Source organism: Daphnia magna, linkage group LG7, assembly GCF_020631705.1.
Source record: "Daphnia magna isolate NIES linkage group LG7, ASM2063170v1.1, whole genome shotgun sequence".
Classification (NCBI taxonomy): Eukaryota; Metazoa; Arthropoda; class Branchiopoda; order Diplostraca; family Daphniidae; genus Daphnia; species Daphnia magna.
This window is the reverse complement of record NC_059188.1, coordinates 2466917-2480049: the sequence shown is the minus strand read 5'-3', so window position 1 is coordinate 2480049 and position 13133 is coordinate 2466917. Positions and strand designations below refer to the sequence as shown.

The window sequence follows — 13133 nt, the reverse complement described above, 5'->3', positions numbered from 1 at the left end:
AAGTAAAAACAAAGTAACTTTAGTCGGGTAAAATAGACTTATCCATTTTATGTAATCTACTTCGTTACCGTTAATACCATGTTTTCTAGTGTAATATCTGATTCATTATCAGATCTCTCAATATCACTAGTATCATCTTCCATATTCTTGCATGCTTTTTTCATTATTTTCTTCGTGGATTTCATTTTCCGTTGCTACAAATTTTAGTCTCCATTTCTTCGATTTGTTAAAAAAAAATATCAATATCAAGTAATCTTTAATTAAAAAGTTATTCTAAAATTCTGTTTTGTATAGTTTTTTAGTTTAAAAAATTTAAATGCCTGCCCTTTCTTTATTTCTTCTAAATTCTTTAATTAATTCTGAATCTTCATATATTTGTTGGTAGTTTTTGCTTTTAACGCAAAAATTTTTTCAAATTTTTTTATATGTATAGATTGAATTGTATTTTATCTTGTAATTTTCTTTCTCTTCATCGTTTGACTTTAAATCAGCTTGAAGTTTTAGAAATTTTGCTACCAGAGATGTTTTTAGTTCACCGAGTAATTTTTTTCTCTAAATTTTTTTTTTAAATGTACTTTACTTTAGATTTTGAATACACTTTCCTTGATTGCAGAAGAGAGTACTAGTGACATTGTCTTGATATTGAAATACGTATTTATTTAAAATTATTAATAGAGGTCTTTCATTATACCCAGTCAATTCTGTTTAAAGAACTTTTTTGTTAGCGAGAGCATTCGCTAATTGATACCCGATTAACGAGTATACCTTAAATAGACCATTTAAGAGCTTGGATATTTTTTGTATTATCTTGATTAATGAGATTTCAGTGATTTAAATAAAACCACGATCATGAAAAAAGTTCAAAAGAATTGGAAAAATCCTTTTCAATTATAAACGAACCGTAGACTTAAGAGGTTGTCTACATAAAAAAGAAACAAAGGGAGAATCTAAGGACTAGGTTTAAAACCTTAACTGAACAAGCAGGCCTGAAGTGCTTGGTCACATAAAAAAATGGAGGAAGAATTTAAGAACTGCGTTTAAAAAATGCACTAAATATATATGCTTTTGGTCACACAAAAAAAACACGAAAGTAAAAGAAATCTTAATCGTTCAAGCTAGGAGAATAAGGAAGAATTTTTCAAACATTCTAGCTAAAACTAATCTCCAACGAAATTGAGCGAAATAGAAGGTTAATTAAAGTTTTAAACTTTAAATTCTTAGCAAACAAACAATTTTTCGTCTTGAATATTTGAAATAATTGCTGTTTTTGTCTGATACAAATTTCGCTATGTATTCTACTGATTTTTATCTATATCTTCTTTTTTTAGATGATGAAAGCTTTACACCAGCTAATTTTTTTCGTCTGGGCTCCGTAAGTGTAGATGAATACGGTTCTCCCTAAGTTTAAATTTTCAGGTTATACTCAAAATTAAACTCTGATTCCGGCTGGGCTATTTGTTTTCCCGTAAATAATATCGTTTTAAAATAAAACGCAATCGTAGAAGTTATAGCACCAATGCCTTTTTTATTGTGTTAACCACCGAAATAAGCGAAACGAAAATGTGGTTAACTCAGTGGCCAAAATGGCCACGCTGCGAATGTATTAAACACGAACGAGGTTACAAATACAAAAATTGGAGCGACAGGTTGCGACTGTCCACCACGCGTCCATCTCCTCTCTTATCCTCTTCAACCCGCTTTCTACTATTGCCGACTGTCTTTGCTGTAGCTGGAGTTCTATCTGCGGGAGTAGCACACCGAATCTGCGTACCTCCACTTCAAGCATCCGCACCTTTCCATCAAGTGATGTTAACGCACCGTCTTGTCTTTCGGCTGTAGTTTGGGACTCTTGTCCCAGCCGATGACACTCGTTTGTGAATTTTGCATCGACTCTCACCACCCACCCATTGAGGTTGGCGATGTCGTTCTTAGCTTCATCCAACGCTACTTCTTGTAACGAGAACAGATCATCCGAAACCTCTGCCGCCACTGCCGCTCGGGTTTTGATTGTTCTCGGGTCCGTACTCATTTTTTCCTTACTATATTTTTCCTTTACCGAAGAATTGAGTCAGTTTATGACACGATAGATCGGTTTGAAAAATATTTATTTCTCGTACAACAACAACAACAGAAAAATGTACAAGAGATTTGGCTTTATGCTGAATAAGGGCTCTGCGGGGATTTCAAGACGGCGTCTTCGTCCTCTGATGTATTAATCCCGTGTTTTTTGAATTGTTTGGCCAGGACCTTCTCAGACGAGGTCGTCCGGCTTCGGCTCGTCTTGCTGGATCGGGTTGTCTCCCCGGGTGTCTCCTTCCTCGAATGTTTGCTGCAACTACGGGACTTGGAGGACTTTGATGACTTGGAAGACCGCGCCGGGGTGATAGGTAGAGCTTCGGGAGCCAAAGTAGACGGACCGGGCTGAGAAGGGATTTCAGGCAGTGCCTGGATCTGCAACACGGCTGGTCTGACGATGGGTGACGGTCCGTAAGGTTCAGGGGCCTTGGCTGCAAGTCTTCGGGCGGCGGAACTTTTGGCTAATTCCTCTTCCCTCTGTACGAGCGCCTCCTTTTTCTCTCCGAAGCAAATAGGTTTTCTGAAGGTAAAGCTTGGTTTCAGCCACCTATTTCTCTTTCCTCTGGGCTATCAAGATGGCGAGGGCGTGCTCCTCTTTTACTTTTTGCACAGCTTCAAGTTCTGCGCGCTCCTTGTCGTTTAAGAATTTGAGGCCTTGGTCTGCCGGTCGGGCGTAGGGAGCGAACCGGGCCGGGGGAGTTGTTTTTGTCTTACTCTGCGCTGAGTTGGGTCGAGGGAACGGCTCCCGTAGTCCCAGCCGGCGAAAGACCTCTCTCGGAGCTACTCGATCCAATCCGACCCACAACGAGTGTAGATTGTTGTTTTCTAGGGCGCGCTCGAAAGAGCGGTACACAGTATCCTCGGTGGGGGAGCGGATATTGTCCGACACTGTAATCGAAAAGAAAAACAAACGAGAGAAAAAAAAATTTTTTTATGGTAAATTTTTCTAAGTTTTACGAAAAATTTGAAATTTTTCTAAGTCCAAGCTGAAAAATATTATTTTTCCCCCTACGTCCTAACTTTTTTCAGAGTCCAAAAATTTTGTTCTGTGACTTTGAAAACTTAAACACCGGGATCTCCGGTTCGAAGGACCAATTTCAGGATTTCTAATCCCGTAAGGCCAGTAACTGCTGGCGCAGAAGGTCAGTCGGGTCTTACGGTGGTAAGCCTGCCAGACTGTTTGAACTTTACTTGGTTTAACTTGGCTCTGGTGCCGTAGCACTGTTTCAAAGACTACAGCGGTCGCCTTGTCGGGCTAGCGCTAAAAAGTCCGGTGACTGCTGTTCGCCTTTATCGGGCTAAGGCAAGGTTAGAATCTGTTGGTCCTTGTCGGGCTCAACAAATATGCTGATGCAAGAGTCTTACTCTTTATCGCAGTGATGGAAGGCTCCGGTGTGGTCGACTCGGTCGCAGGCTGGCACGACAGGGATGGTGGCTGGCGGGCTAGAGGAGACCGCGGCAGGAGGGCTTCAGGAACTTGTCTAAAAAACGGGGAGTGATTAGCGGGAGAGAATGGACACGGACTTATCAAGTCGGTGAAGAAAAGTGAGTGTATTAGCATGGCTCGACGGCCTCATATATACACAAAAAACTACACCGTTGTCTAATTTATCCGAGCGTCCGATCCTGGAATAGAGGGCACCGCTGCTGATGATTGCCGGTTATCGATCAGTAAACTTCCCGATAAACCTGCGGGAACTAAATCTATATTCTGGTGGGATGAACTCTGCAGGCTCCGCCTCAATGAGTTCAACCCTCACGTCGTTCCTTTCACCTTCAACAGGTGTCTCCATATATATGGAAAAGCACTCAGGAAGTTCCAATAACACAGTCTCGCGCTCCAGCCTCTTATCTACGGCTCTTTCGAGCCGTACCCATGTAGAATTTGATGAAACTCTATGTCGGATACTGCCGACTCAGGTAAGTTCTCAAGGTATATTTTATCAAATTTTTTGTTTCTTTTTTAGGCCTAACACCGGAGTGTCAGCGTTTCTGTTTATATTTTTTCAGGCCTAGCACCGAAGTGCCAGCGTGTATATATTTCTGTTTATTGGCCAACCTACCACCTTATAGGGCGACAGTATCACGAAGAAGTTGCCGTAAAGGACGGAAAAGATGGCGGTTATTGCCGCGACACGAGCAACATTAATTACAGATGAAGAAAAGTTTTTTATATAAGTTATATAAGTATTTTATACTTCTGGACGTCTTGAATTGTCGGCACGACCAAGGATTCCACAGGTGACAAGGAGCAGTGGCACGGATGGAGCCGGAATAGCAGCGAACAGCGGCAACGAGTTAGCAAGCAGCGATGGCGGCAATGAGTGAACAAGCAGCAATGGCGGCAACGAGTAACAAACAGCAATGGCAGCAAACCAACAGCAACAGCCGGGACGAGTACAACAAAACCAACAATGGAAAACTTAATAATTACCAATTGACGAGACAAGACAGGAAATCGATGGAAAAATAGTGTGTTGTATACCTTCTCGTTTTTGTACGCTTACCTTAGGTATTTTGCTGCCTTCGTGAATGTACCCGCGTTGTCTGAATACATTGTCTTGGGAAATCCCCTTCTAGAAAAGAACCTTCTTAAGGCATATATGAACGTTGTTAGCCCCTGATCTGTGGTGACTTCCAAGTGCACCGCTCTTGTGACTGCGCATGTAAATAGGCATATATATGCTTTCGCATTCACGTTGGTTCCAATTTCTACAGGAAATGGGCCGGCAAAATCTACTCCTGTCGCCGTAAAAGGGTTTGAAATCAACAGTCTGTTGATTGTAAAGGTGCCGGAACCTCATTAAATGCGTGCGAATCTAATCTTTGACATTTCACGCATCTCCTGAGCTGTTTTTTTATTGTTTGTCTCAACCTGGGAATCCAGAAGGACCTTCTAAGGTGTATCATCACAGTGTTAACACCAGTATGGTTAAGTCTCTCGTGTGTCTGCTCAATCAGCAGCTGGGTTATTCTGTGATCTGAGGGCAATAAGATTACTGCCTCTCTACCGGTGTGTCTTAACCAGTTCTGGTGTCTTCCTACACACCTTAGTAACCGCTTCCCGGTGTCCCATGTGATTCCCAGTTTCCTCAACTGTTCTTCCATGGCTTTCCTTGTTCCTCCGCTTCTATTATCTCCTTGAATTTATCTCTCTGGGCGGTCTGCCAGAGTTCTAGTTCTGCTTCCTCTATCTCTTCCACCGATAATATACTGAACTTCCTTGTTACTCCCCCGCATCGTATCTTTGCTAGGGGTGTGTCAGGGTCGTCTTCACCTCTTAGCTTTTTCATTGCACGTTTTATGGGGGCTACTACCCTCACCGTGCGTCGCAACGTGCTGTACTTCTCGTACCATTTCTCCGTTGCCTGTGTGTGACAGTGTGTGGTTTCCACTGCCTTTGTTCCTTTTGAAGTTCCTCTTCACAAGATTCGTCCACCTTTGTTGGCGTTTTTGGCCATTGTATTTCGTTGGCCAGCCATTTTGGACCTTCCCACCAGTCTGGCCTGTCTATAAGCTGCCTTACTGAGGCCCCTCTCGAGGCTATGTCTGCAGGGTTCTGTAATCCTGGACAGTGTCTGATTGACTCTGTGGGAATCCTATTTCTAATTTCCATTACTCTGTTGTGCACGAATTGCTTCCATCTACCTGCTTCTCCTTTAATCCACCATAGGGCTATGGCCGAGTCTGTCCATAGAATTTTCTCAAACTCTGTGCTTAACGCCTTTTCGATGTACTCCCCTAGTCGGGCTGCTAGTAGGTTGCTTAGTAGCTCTAACCTTGGTCTGTACACTGATTTTTTTGGGTCCGGTGCGACTCTGGTTTTACTGCACAGGAGTCTTGTTTTATCTTTATCGCCTACTTCTATGTAAGCTGCTACACTATAAGCGTCGTCGCTCGCGTCGCAAAATAGATGTAGTCGTTTTTTGTTCTCTCCCATCCATCTTGGTGTTTTAATTTGGGCTAGTTCTGCTAGCCCCTTAATGAATGTCTCCCAATGGGGCATGATGTTTGCCGGTATGGGCTCATCCCATCCGGTCTTTGCCATCCATATCTTCTGCATAATGATTTTGGCTACCAGCGGGTGAAATTGGTGAAATTAGACCTAGTGGATCAAATACCCTGAGCGCGAGACTAAACAGTTTCCTTTTAGTCGGCCTTTTATTTAGGTTCTGAGCGTCTTCGACCACTCTTTGTGGGTCAAATTGCAAGTTGTCTGTTTCGGGGTTCCATGTTACCCCCAAGGCTTTTATGGGAGCTTCTGTGCTCGCCATCCCAACTATATCTTGTTGAAGGCCGTCTTAAGTCACTTGCTTCCGCTAATGGACTTCCTTATCCTCAGTGGCGCGGCACTCCACCGAGGATGGCTCGTCTGAGCCTAGTTTGCTTCGGCCAAAGGGTTGTCACCCGGACGAGGGCTGTGAACTTCATCCGTCGGATTTTCCGACACTCACGTTAAAATGAATATATAAATCGGGATTAGGGTTTTATTGGAAGCGAGAAGCCGATGAAAAAACAGAAAAATTCCGAAAGTCGCAAGTAATTAGGCGTTCGATGTCGTCAGCGAACACTTTGGAAACTAATTCATCACCGGATACATCGATCCTAACGTCTAGTCTTCAACATGCTTTTCTGGTTCATGACCAAGTGTTGGTGCCCCATTTGTAGAAACGGATGTCATGGAGTCCACCCCTCGTTGCTCCTGAGAGGTAATCTGAGAGTGGAAGAGGGACCGGAGGTGTGCCTCAAAATCTCTTTGCGATGTTTTGGGACAATTGCGCTCGAGCTGTCAGGCGGATCACCTGCTATCCAGGAGCTGGATGGCCCTCGCTAGATCGGCATCCTTGTTTAATTGAAAAGGCCTTAATACACCCGTCATGGAGTCGGTGAATAGGAAGGCCATGTTGGTTGGGTGAGGGAAATTTGTTACCATGCGTAAGAATTCAGCACAGTGTTTATTTAATGCGTTTTACGTAAAAACACCTGAGGCAAGTGCTTTGAACGCTTGGAGGCAAATGTTTTCAGGAAGCACATAACATATCATAATAAAATATACAACTTACGTTACAGTCAAAAATAGTTATAACAATATATAGTTATACACAATATAAAACATACAATGTACAAAACCAAAAAATTAAATCATGTCAAAACAATTAAATTTAAAAATAAAACTTAATAAACTAAAAAAAAAACTAAAGACTTTTAGGCACTTTAGCAGTATAGTCGTCCTTTTCTCCCGCAAGCTCTAACTGGAGCAGGAGTGGTATCCTCCGTTGCGGGAGCGGAGGTAGGTCTAGAAGCTGAAGTGGAAGCGACAGCTGGAGCGACAGAGGAAGCGACAGCTGGAGCGACAGAGGAAGCGTAAGATGGAGCGGCAGTGGATGCTGGTGTGGGATCGGCTTCGGGTTCGGGTGTGGGATCAGCAGTGGGATGCTGGAGGATTCTCCTGAGGCATTGTCCTCCATTGCTACTGTAATACATCCCTAGGTGGGGAAGAGTATGTAAAATGTGGGCATGTTGAGTAAATATATTTGTAGGCCTTCGTTACACTACAAAGGGTCAAAGGTAGCAGGGAAAGCCGCGTGACGATTATCCCCCTTTCTTGTCCGTGACCAACACTTACATGATGAAAACCTAACTCATCACACAAAATGTGTAGCTGTCGGCGTTCGTTGGCGGAAAGGGTATCCGGAAACTCGAAGGAGGGGTCATCACCACCAGCCCACTCCTCCAAGAGGTCCCTATAATCGTCAACGTCATCATCAGAATCGGATTCCGATGAATAGTTTTCTGATTCAGCTTCCTCTGGTAGGAGCAGGTCGTGGTCTCCAATTGGATACTCCTTTTCCACGCACCAACGCAGGGCCCGGTAGTTTAAAAAAAGTACCGCTACCACGGTAGCGGTAACTAAAAAAAAAATTTAACCGCGGTACGGTACTACCGTGGTAGTTTTAGTGGCTACCGCGACAGCGGTAGTTGTTCAACGGTAGTTTTGGGTTATATTGTCAATAAAATGAAACAAAAGCGTTTAAATGTTTTAAATCTAATTCAATTTGAATTAGAAATGTTTATTTGCTTTCAGAAACAAAATTTTTTCAAAATTTTGATCCGACAACCCATTTTTCAGCGGTACAAAGATCCTTGCAGCAAGGCTGAACAAACGTTCCACAGATGCGGAGGACGGGAGTGCTGCGTTGTATTTCAGAAAAAGCTGTTTTAAAGTCGGATATTTCTTCAGACTTGAAAGTTTTTTTGAATTATCCGACAAATAAAGATAAATTTCATTATCCACATAAGCATCAACTGGATCAAACAATCTCTTAAAGAAATCATTTTTATTTTTTTTTTCTTCTTGGGCTGAAGTCGCTGTCTTGAGATTCACTGGCATCTTCTGTTGCTCCTCGTTTCCTATTGTCGCTGTGATAGAAAAAGACAATTATTAGAATTAAATTTACTGATTACATTTTGATTGATCTACCTCACTTGCGTACTGCACACTGGATCTTGTTTGTGTGACTTAAAGGTATTCATTAGTAGCTGTGTCTTCTTCTCCCTATCTTCCTTCGAAATCCATTTGTTTTTGAAGCGAGGATGCAAAATGGCTGCTAAGATTAATTTCTGGTCCTCAAAACAGTCTTGGAAGCGAGTGTTGATTGACGAAATCATTACTCTGACGAGGGATTTGCAATGCTTAATCGTCCTATTACCAAGCAGCATCTCAAGTTTTTGAGTAAGAATGGCAGCGTTGGCAAGAGATATCCGATCGAAACCTTCACATCCGCTTGAAGGACATCCAGAGCTTCTGACATAGGTTTCATTATCTTCACGTATTCACGCACCAGTTCTTCTTCGGCCGGGCGAAAATACTGAATACCATAGACTTCAAAAAGAGCTTTAAGCTCGGAACGCTTCTTATTGATGAAATGTTTGCCTCGTTTTATGGCATTGTAGTACGAATTCCACCTGGTCTCATTATTTATAATAAACAGTTTGCCGAGGGGCTTGCGGATATTATCAGAAACTTTGGCGCTTCGATTTTGTTTGGCCCATATTGCCTTAAATTTCTTATCTGTTGATTCGAAAAGTTTCTTCAGAGAAGGTTCCATGTTCTTATAAATATCGCATTTGCAGATAAGGTTCAACGTGTGACATGCACAGCGTCGATGTGGTGGAAAGACGTAGACGTTCTCAGATGTGAAACGTTCATCTAAAATGCCCGTCAAAGAAATAGTTTGATCAAATATATCTGATTCGTGGCGTTCGTGTTCCTCATCATGAGGGTCCTCGTCTTTCCTTTCGACTAATTCTCGGTCGTCAACCACATGGTCACCACCGATATCATCCCAATCGTCGTCTGTTTCGTCAAATTCAGAATTTTCCTCGTCAAGCACATCCAAAATATCAGCATCTTCTTTAACCTATTAAATGAGCAATCAGTCAATCACAAATATTTATAAGGAATTCAAATTTATCAATGTTACATACCAGTCGATTTGATTTATTAGCACTAGATGTGCTCGCTCGTACAGTCATGGCCGGTGCAGGTACTGTAGTTACAGTGGGGGTAATCATCTAGTGCTTGGAATTCGATCCATTAAAACGAAAGACCTTGACAAAGTTGCTTCCGTTGTCAGTGATGGTCGCAATAACTTTGTCCAAGATGTCGAACTCCTCATACACCGATTCAAGAAGCTTCGCAATAACGTCATAATCACACGTGCCAACAACTCGGCGGACAGCTAGGCATGCACAACGTCTTTTCAGATTCTGATTTAGCCAATGGGCAGTGATTCCAATAAATGATCTTCTTCTAGACGTCCACCCATCGGCTGTCGTGCAGATCCATTTTGCATTATCCTTCAATTCATTTTTAAGAACTGCCTTCTTTGTTATGTACAGTATCCTGCACAAAAATCCGAACACCGATTTAATTTTTTAAAGCCACCTATTGGCGGGGTAGTGGGTTTTTTGTTTGTTTTTCTTTAAGGGGGAGGTTAGACGGGGTGATGGACACGACAGGGTAGGGTTGGGTAAGTCTAGACATTTTAAAAAGGTGCCTTAAGGTATTACGCTTTAAGGCAAGTTACAGGTCGGGACATTTTTGCAACCCCCAGGGTGATGTGTTTTTTAAAACGACATTTGGAAATTTAGGGCTTGGGCTTGGTAATGTTGCCGAAACAATTTAGATTATGTTCCAGCTGCCTGTAGTTATTTATGTCGGTGTCAATGGCGTAGGTGTAGCGTTTCTGAATGTGATGCTGGAGATCGGCGTTCGATTCCAGGTGCTGAGTTAATATGGTTAACTTACGAGAAATTCTCGTTTATATATAAAACAAATTTTCATCTAGCAATATGTGCTTTTTTTGTTTATTAAATAATTTAAAAAATAATAATCTCCTTCGTTCTAGAGAAATTAATATTTCCAGCAAATTCGAATGAAGAATATTATAACGATAACAAATATTTTGCAATTCCTTTTTGGGAATCGAACTCTGATCTACGGCGTCGCAATCAGAGGCTCTACACATATGCCATCGGTATCGAGATAATTGTGCACAGGCAGCTATCTAATTTATTTGGGTAAGGAGTATTACACAGCCTAAGTCCAACATTTCCAACTGTCGTTTAAAAAAAACACACCACCCTGGGGGTTGCAAAAATGTCCCGACCTGTTACTTGCCTTAAAGCGTAATACCTTAAGGCATAAAAAAAATGTCTAGACTTACCCAACCCTGCCCTATGTGTCCATCACCCCGTCTACCCTCCCTCTTAAAGAAAAACAAACAAAAAACCCTTTACCCCGCCAATAGGTGGCTTTAAAAAATTAAATCGGGTTTCGGATTTTTGTGCAGGATACTGTACGTGGCTGCAATCCGTTTCCGAAAAAATTGCCGACCTCTCATTTTACATCGGGGGCCAACGTTTTCACCAACATTAGAAAAGCTTCTGTGTCAGTGTGGTAGACAGGCAAGACACCGTCACAAAGATATTTCTTAAAAAATATTGAAAACACATTGTAATCACGAAGTAATTAATAAAACAGCTTTAAACTTGGTACCGTAACGCAGTCGTCCAATTCCTTCTGTGTCAAGGGTTTCCTGTAACCCGAAAAATGAGTCTTTGGTTGAGTTAAGGATTTCTGTCGCGTTTCGTTGTTTCCCTCCAACTGATTCTGATTGTCCTTGGCACTGTTATTGGTTGGCATAGGTAAACCTGTGGTCATTGCCTTCTTAACATCAAGATCCTTGCAAGCTGTATTGAATTACTCTAGCTTCTCCTTATGACACGACTGAATGTAACCTTAGATAGAATTATTTTTCAAAATTTGAATATTTACAATTGTTTTTCCTTGAATACTCACTCTAACATGAGCACGAAGATTTCCCCTGGAATTGTCTACGGTGGAAAACGGTTTATCTCTTTTGCATCCCTTAACTGTGCAGGTGTATAGTGAATTTCCTTCTTTCTTTGAAGGTCCATGATATGTAAAGAACGATAATGCGTAGGCAAGCCTCTTGACATGTCCTTCTAAAAAAAAAAACAATTCAATCGGTCAATAGTTAAATATACATATAAATATAATCCTAAAAACACTAGGTACCTGTCACAGGTGGAGTAATATGAACATCCTGTTGTACACTATGACTACTAGATGCTGAAGTAAGGGACGAAGACGAAGATTCTCGTGAGTGACGAGATGCATCTAATGTTTGGGTGTTTGTAGATCCTAGAGATACATTAGATTATTAGGCCTATTCTCTATGTAAAGTATCAGATAAATGATGGACTCGGCTCGTAACTTACTTAGTGGAACAACTCCAACTGGCAATGGCAATGAGGCTGAAGTAGACGATTCACTTTGCAACTCACTTTCAGTTTCATTGTTCCCTTTCTGTTGCTCCGTGTCACAAGTACTTTTTTTCTTGGAACTTGAACTGGACACTGACTTTTTCCCGGTAGACATGTCATGGACTGTCGTGCCTCTTTGATTATTTGTAAGGAGTGCAACTGAGGGTGGCCTTCCTCGCCTACTAGAAATAATAAACCACACATAAAGACATAATACATGAGGCAATACAAATATTTCAAGTCTACGTACCCCGTCATGATATTTCATTCAAATTTATCAATTAGAATTTCGAAAGTTTAGGAATATGAACTCTGATTCAATGAACTGAAGTCTGAAAGCGTGAAAGATCGGACTGAACTGTTGAAGACTGCCATCTGTTGTTTTGTAATTGTGTTTTTTACTATCAGCGCTAGATGGCGTTGAAAACTACCGCTACCACACGGAAATTTGAGAACTAACGCGGTAGTGCGGTAGTTTAAGCTCGTGCGTTACTACCGCGCGGTAGTAACGCGGTAATAAGGCTATCGCAGTGATCCAGCCTTGCCACGCACTCGTGGGCTAGACAAAGAAAACTCACGAACGAGTGTCTCCCTCCTCCTCTGCTAGCTTTCGCTTAAGCATAAAGGTGGCAAGGTACTCATACATATGCCTGTTCGGTCTTCTACCACTATAAAGAAATTAAAAACTTTAACTTTTTGCTTTAAAAAGGTATTAAATATAATCCCTTACGTGATGAACGAACGCTTTGAATGCGCCCACATTCCCTCTACAGTGTTTGTTTCAGGATTATCTCCCGTAGAGCCAGTTAAATGCTGGCGCAGATGGTCAGTCGGGACTTACGGGGGTGAGCCTGCCAGACTGTTTTACTTTATCTCGGTTGATCTTTTAGTCTAGTGCCGTAGCACGTTCCAAGGACTACAGCTGTCACCTTTATCGGGCTAAAGCTAAAAGGTCCAGTGACTGCTTTTCGCCTTTATCGGGCTAGAGCAAGGTCAGAGGTCTGTTGGGCCTTGTCGGACTCAACAGGGGTTGTTGCCGCTAGAGTCTTACTCTTTGTTAGCAGTGTTGACTGGGCTCCGGGTCTTCGGTCGGCTCGGTCTCAGGCTGGCTCGGCAAGGAAGACGACTGGAAGGCTAAAGGAGACGATTGCAAACAAGCTCAGGAACTTGTCTGTAAAACAGGAATCCATGACATGCAGTGTTCC

General features: G+C 42.1%; 2 protein-coding genes across 2 annotated transcripts; both read right to left on the bottom strand.

Moving 5' to 3' along the window:
• Positions 1–8203: 8203 nt before the first annotated feature.
• Positions 8204–9954, bottom strand: LOC116927743. The gene is made up of 3 exons (XM_032934795.2): positions 9565–9954; positions 8558–9497; positions 8204–8496 (listed from the first exon to the last, which is right to left on the bottom strand). Exons 1-2 carry the CDS (start codon positions 9649–9651, stop codon positions 8745–8747), a joined length of 840 nt encoding a protein of 279 aa, XP_032790686.2. The 5' UTR covers positions 9652–9954; the 3' UTR covers positions 8204–8496; positions 8558–8744.
• Positions 9955–10902: 948 nt separating this feature from the next.
• LOC116927770 lies at positions 10903–12277 on the bottom strand. The gene is made up of 6 exons (XM_045176125.1): positions 12179–12277; positions 11884–12107; positions 11681–11806; positions 11441–11607; positions 11138–11379; positions 10903–11071 (listed from the first exon to the last, which is right to left on the bottom strand). Exons 1-5 carry the CDS (start codon positions 12184–12186, stop codon positions 11347–11349), a joined length of 558 nt encoding a protein of 185 aa, XP_045032060.1. The 5' UTR covers positions 12187–12277; the 3' UTR covers positions 10903–11071; positions 11138–11346.
• Positions 12278–13133: the final 856 nt, after the last annotated feature.